The sequence below is a fragment of the Crocodylus porosus genome, unplaced genomic scaffold, assembly GCF_001723895.1.
Source record: "Crocodylus porosus isolate Cpor-Errol unplaced genomic scaffold, CroPor_comp1, whole genome shotgun sequence".
NCBI lineage: Eukaryota > Metazoa > Chordata > Crocodylia > Crocodylidae > Crocodylus > Crocodylus porosus.
Genome location: NW_017728918.1, coordinates 35,450,274 through 35,456,778, shown reverse-complemented (window position 1 = coordinate 35,456,778; position 6,505 = coordinate 35,450,274). Strand labels below are relative to the sequence as shown.

Here is a 6,505-nt window from a genome sequence, read left to right as displayed (position 1 = left end):
GTGCTGACAAGAGGGGAGTTCCCCAACCTGTAGGTATGGTGCCGGTTGTTCCTCCCCAGGTGCATCACTTTGCACTTGTCTGTGTTGAATCCCAATCCTGTTGCTTCCTTCTAGTGTGCCCAAATCCCCCCTTGGAAAGCACTGTACAAACATTAATGCATCTATTCAAGGTATCCTCAAATACTAAGCTGTAGTAAAAGCTTTGGGTTTGACTAGAAGCACCCAGGAAGCCATCCCGTCTCAGTCTGAGAAAAAGCAAAATTTGCATAACCTACCAAGATTGATTCAATAATCCATTGCCTTCACTATTAAGTTTGTGCCTTATTTTCAACATCAGTTTGTCTGACTTTGGCTATGATTCATTGTTTTTGTTATGCGTTTTCTACAAGATTAAAGAGCTGTTTATTAGTAGCCAGTATTTTCTCCCCCATGAAATTATTTATACACAGTAATTAGAACATCTTTTAATCTTTTTGTAACAAACTAAACCAGTTGAGCTCCTCAGTCACAGTGTGGTCTTTCTCCTCCAATTATCCAACATCTTAGTAGCAGAATTAGAATTAGAAAAGGTACAGAGAAGGGCAACCAAATGCCTACAGCAGTTCCATACCAGAAGAAACTATGCACCCTCTGGCACACATCAGGTTAGGGGAGGGGAGGGGAGGCTGGGGCCAACGCTAGGCTGACTCCAGCAGCCTTACCTGGAGTCCTGGGGCTGCAGCAGTGGCAATCCAGCCACTTGGAGGCTGGCTAACAGCTGGAGTGTGGCTCTGGCTGGTCAGGCTCCAGTTTTAAGCTGCGTGCACTACCCCACATGCGCTGCTTCACCTTCTTGTGCATGTTTTTTATGACCTCTAGATATTCAAGGGTCAACCCCCGCCCCATTATGCTGCTCTCTTGCAGTGCAGACAACAGCTGAATGTGTGGTATGTGGTGCCACAGATATGTCTGCGGTGCCATATATACATGGCTGTGCTCGTCTGGACACAGCCACAAGCTGCAAACATAAGCATCAAGCTATGACAAAAAACCCCTGCAGAATCTCTGTGTAGCTTAGTTTTTAGTGAAGGAAGATTCGCATGAAGATGCTGGGTCTGCAGACTCAAAGGCAGTTCCCAAGACTGGTCTTATCTTAGAGAACTTTCTATAGCCTTATAGCACTAACAATTTAAGACTTGAGGAAGTATGCACACTGAAAACTGTTAAGAGAGAGATGCTAAGCTTTATGTAATATAAGCAATGCTTCTAAGAAACAAAAACTGTGGAAAGAAAGTTAGTGGGCTCTATTTCAGCTGTTACTGATGGTCATTTTTGTTTCCTAGCAACTTGACAGGGTGGGATGCAAGATTTTTTGTAAAGTGAGTTATGTTCTTTTTGTTGGATGGCAAGGGAAAAACATGAGAAATCAATATATTTCTCAAAGAGAAAATACTAGAGAAGCATATACCTCAACACTGATTTCTGGGGAAAAAGTCAGATTTATAATCAATTATTATTACAGGTCTAAAGCACAATTTGTTACAAATAAAGTAGTATTTTCTTGAGCTGAGGATTTCAATAGTGTCTAACACCCAAGACTGATTTATTTTCCGTTTTAGTAACTCTTAGTGACTTAATTTTTCATTGAAATATGCAACATTTCCCAGTTTTGGGCCATCTCTGAAATCTTTCTGAATACCATTTTACATTAAAGCATGTTAATTTAAGTATTATTCTTGACCAAATTCAGTTACATAAAACCTCAGCCTGCTCTGCTTGCATATGAATCAGGGATCATAATATTGTGTAAGGCAAACATGTTTTTAATTTAACATTCTGCCTTAGACTTGCATAGATTATATTCATCAAGATAACTCAGGTCTCCACCACGACATGTAATGAAAGATATTTCAAATACAAGTCTAGCTTTTCCTGATGTAACATAAACAAACACCAAGTGGTTCACTTCTTTCAGCCTTTATGATAATCATCTCCTTCCCCCTCAACAATTAATCCCTTGGAGCTGATGACACTGGAAGTCCTGTTGCCAAATTACTATATCAAATACTAACATTTACATTAACATAATAAAAACTAAGATACAACTGTTAAAATATTCATTTTACTCTTAGTTATTTACATGCTATAGTAATTTTCTTCACTAGCAATAGTAAAGATTTGGCTTGCATGTTGTAGCTTTATTTTATTCTATTAAGAGCCTGAATATGTAACTAGAGTCTCTGAGCCTGCAGTGCTGATCAGTTAACATAGGCCCTTGTTCCTATATGTTCCCATTGATTTCAGTGGAACTATGCAACAGTATGGGGGGGAAGGAGGTGCTGATATTCAGTACTAACAGAACACATTGCAGGCTCAGAGACTTATTCTTTACTCTGGAAATTAACATTTTAGAGCCTAAAAGCAGGAACTATCTATAATATTCAATCTGTACCTGTCTATGGAAAACTGATCTGAAATGTACTGAAATGTAAGGTAAAATATTTTTTACCACCAGTTTCTGCCAAACCCTTCTTCACTTCAAGGAACACAGTTTTTGGCGGGGACAGAGAGTGTACATACATGAGTGTGCACATGCATGAGTATCCATGTATGCATGAGGTAGGGTCTTGGGTAAATGACATTTCCTGCCTCTTGTTCTCCTCAGAGAGTTACATTAAATGTGGCTGTTAATGCAATTCTTGAGTTTAAGTGCCCTCAATAGTTGCCTGATTCCCTCTAGATTCAACCATCAAAATCAGCCATCTTCACAAAAATGTATTCCCGCATACAGAACAGGAGAAATTTCCATAAGTCAGCTGGGATGAAAGAAGACCTTTGGTGTTGAACATAGCATGCAGATAAGTGCAGGGAGACTTCTTCATTGCTGGGAGAAGTATTATATGTATGTAATTTTCTAGCTATCAAATATCACACACACAGTTGCATTTTCTTACCACCTGCATTGTTTGGGGTTTTTTTGCATTTGTCATCACAAGTGGTCTTTACCAATAAAACCTGGGTTCTGCTTAGTACAGCAAAAGTTAAACTGTCTGGGCTTCAAGTCATTTTTAATGGGGTTCTGACTTTAAAATTTCAATATATGAGTTCCCTTAGACAAGAATGGCCTAAGTGGCCACAGAATCAAACCACAAAATTAGAAATGAAAATGAGCCAGTCCCTTATTTTTACCTCACTGAATAAACCAATGAAATGGTACAAATAAAATGATGAACTCATTTTATGACAACAAACTCAGACTTGACCAGAGTGAGTTACTTTTATTTCAATTGGCTTGTACAAAGGGAAAAGCTAGAGGTGGACATATTTGTTATATGGGTCATCTCTTTTGCCTCTTTATAGTGGTATTGTCAAATGTACAGTTTGACTAATTATTAAGGGGATACAATAGAGAGAAAACAGATTTTTGCTATTTGAAAAGTTAAGCTATCAGAAGAGAGAAACGAGGGTGACAGTATTTCACAAAAATACATAGAGCCATGCAATGAGACAAATTTAGATGTTTATAAAATATTTTTAAAATGGGAAGGACAAAAATCAAATACAGAGTTGTTTACCCCATGGGACTAATTTTATTTTAAATCTTTCTTTTCACAGTGCATTTTCCAATAATATCAAAATGAAGCCTTAAAAAGATGTTGAGTATGAGATTTCTAAATACAGATCAAGTTTGGTACTCACCCACAGCAGCGTAACTGGGAAGTTCGGGGTAAAGTGTCTGTGGATTTTTTACTGCTGCAGAAAAAAATTACAATAAGTTTCTATACCATACTAATCTATGTAATTTTACTTTGCTGCTTTTGTAACGTAAGTTCACAACAGCTGTGCAATTATTACTGTTAGATCAGAAGCAGTGTAGAAGAATACAAACAGCTATTTGTCGAATCAGGAGTGATAGATTGGGATATTGCCTTTTATTCCAGTTCAAAGAGGAAATGGGGTCAGCCATCATAGCTACAGAAAAGGCTAGTTTCTGACTATCAAATCCATTGTTTCTCTGCCACTTTTCATAGGAAATAGAAATCATCAGGAGAAACATATCCCTTGCTTGCACAGTCGGTAGGCAGACTGCTACAAGTAATCCATGCTTTTGAAAACAAGAGTCCACCCCCTATAAGAAAACTACCTACCTAAATAAAGAGGGGAAGAGAGGGGACATTTAGGCCAGGAAAGAATATCTTCCTAAAAGACAGCAGTTTTTAGAAGGACACATTCATCTTAAATAAAAGAAACATGTCCACAGTATAAAGTAGTATTCTCCTTTTGAACCATACACACAAACAAATTGTGACATTAGCACTTATTTTCTATTTTAAATTGTCATAGATTATCATAAAGGTAAAAACAGCTCATAAATGTTGTAGTGTCTGGTAAACATCTCATTATTTGGAGACATTTAGAAACTAGCTAAAATTACATTTATCAAAAAATATAAAAAAAAAACTCCAAGCATTTCATTTTCAGACTCTCAGAATAAATATGTCCATATTGTAGCTAAGCAATCTCACCATTTCACACAAGAAAATAAAGTTGAATTGTGTAAGAATATTAATACGTATTAGGCTTATTTTAGAATACTTTGCTGTTTACACAATACAATTGATATTATCACCAAAACATTGTCTAACCTGTTGATGCAGTGTTCAGAGATGGCCTATGTGATTGTGGCCTCGATGATGGTTTAACAGGTGGGTCGTTAGCCTAAAATAAATCATTTCAAAAGTAACATAAAATTTCACCTCATGAGAAAGAACAGAATAGTGTGACTAAAGAACCTGATGTAGTCCAGAAGACCATAAAAAGCACCAATAACATCTTTGGACAGAGTTATGCAATAATTCGTCAAATGAAGTTTTAACACAAAAGTGGAAAATAAATTATGTATACTGCAGTGCATCAGTAGCACCAGGAATTATATCTGGATGAAAACCAGATATAGACTGATAAAAAAAAAAAAATCCTTCTTTAATCCTCAATATCGTCTCACTGAAAAAAAATGATGACCCCATCCAAGGAGTCCAGAAAGGACAGAGAAACTCAACTATAAATAAAACTTCTATCCAGACATTTTAATATGAAAGAATTTCCTGAAAAAAGCAAGGTAAGCGATTAAGAATTCATTTAAAAACAATAATAAAAACAAACTTTGCTGGGTGCGACATGTCAAGTTCTCCAATTTAGCTGCTTCCTTGGAAGAAAGATACTATTATACTAGAATATACATGGAACTATCATAATTAGTTCTAAAACAGTTGCACTCAACCTGCAGCCCATTGGCCAGAACCAGCCCGTGGAACTGTGGCATCCAGACCATGGGTCTCTCCACAGGTTTGAAAATGCAGCAGTGGGGTGCAGTGGCAGTGTTAATTGCAGTTCCCATGCTGTCAAATTTCTAAACCCATGGGAAGCCCTGCAGGGTGGATGATATGACCTTGCATGCTAGATCACACCAGTGTATAGTGGAGCTGGTATGCAGAATCAGGAGCATGCATGGGATCAAGCTAGGCCAGCATGTCAGATCACATCAGTAATCTACCCCACACTGGATTGGGACTTCAGACTGGCCTTATACCACTCCTCCAGCCAGCAGTGTGAGAAAGCTGAGCACCACTGTTCTAAACAGTGATAATCTTACACACAGGAACAGCCTCTGAGCCAGTCAGACTGCCAAGCTCATCCCAGTATAAGCCTTGGGTTCTATCGTAAAATGAAAGGTTTCAGTAACTGATAAGCCCAATATGAAAAAAAGATGTATGCAAACCTTCTTCGGTTCCCTTGGTCCTTTCCTTGGAGGGTGCTTCTGCTCTTCACTTTCATACTTTTCGGTGAAAGAATTCAGAATTTTATAAAGGTCTTCGGCATGAGCAGGAGGAGGTAGATCACCGAATAAAATAGCACTAGCACGAATATCCAGACCATAGAACCTAGCATTAAAAAATATTAGTTATGTTGATAATAGTCTTATATCAACACCTATATCTCCTGAGAATTTAACAGAGTCCATATGTACCAAATATGGCTATTTCTTTGTGTTGTATATAGTAACATTTAATTTACTTTGTTTTTATCAATTACCTATGAAGCAATGGTAGAATTTGTTGTGGAATGATGACCAGACTGAAATATTTCCTTTTCTGATTCCAGAATAATCTTTACTGATGTTTTGAGCAAGCGTGAAGGACTCTCTTCCCCCAACTCCCCTTGTATTCAGATATGAACCACAGGATCACCTAGTACACTAAAACATTCAAAGCAAGCTCTAAATAAAACAGACAATACAGCAGTGACTTAGCAGAAGCCATAAGCAACTCAGGGAGACGGGAGTTCAAGAAGAGTGGTTGCTTCTCAAGGAAGCGATCCTCAGTGCACAAGCTAAATCTATTCCACAACGGAGGAAAGGCAGCAAGAAGGCACAGCAGCCCCCCTGGCTCTCTAGAGACCTAGCGGACCTACTGCGGCTAAAAAGGAAAGCCTACAAAGGATGGAGGACGGGATTCACCTCCAAGGA

At 38.1% G+C, this 6,505-nt stretch overlaps 1 protein-coding gene across 6 annotated transcripts in view; it reads right to left on the bottom strand.

Moving 5' to 3' along the window:
- The window catches only part of SH3YL1 (SH3 and SYLF domain containing 1), a 95,997-nt gene that overhangs the window by 46,742 nt on the left and 42,750 nt on the right, over positions 1-6,505 (bottom strand). For 4 of the 6 annotated variants that reach the window (XR_002101582.1, XR_002101581.1, XM_019537467.1 and 1 more), the window contains exons 7-9: positions 5,759-5,921; positions 4,626-4,698; positions 3,679-3,732 (exon numbers count right to left, since the gene is read on the bottom strand). Coding sequence is in view for 4 of the 6 variants with exons in the window: in XM_019537467.1 (XP_019393012.1) it covers positions 3,679-3,732; positions 4,626-4,698; positions 5,759-5,921 (290 nt within the window). In the remaining 2 variants the exon portion in view is untranslated. The remainder of the gene's footprint in view (positions 1-3,678; positions 3,733-4,625; positions 4,699-5,758; positions 5,922-6,505) is intronic. The other 2 variants (XM_019537468.1, XM_019537470.1) reach the window with 2 other exon arrangements.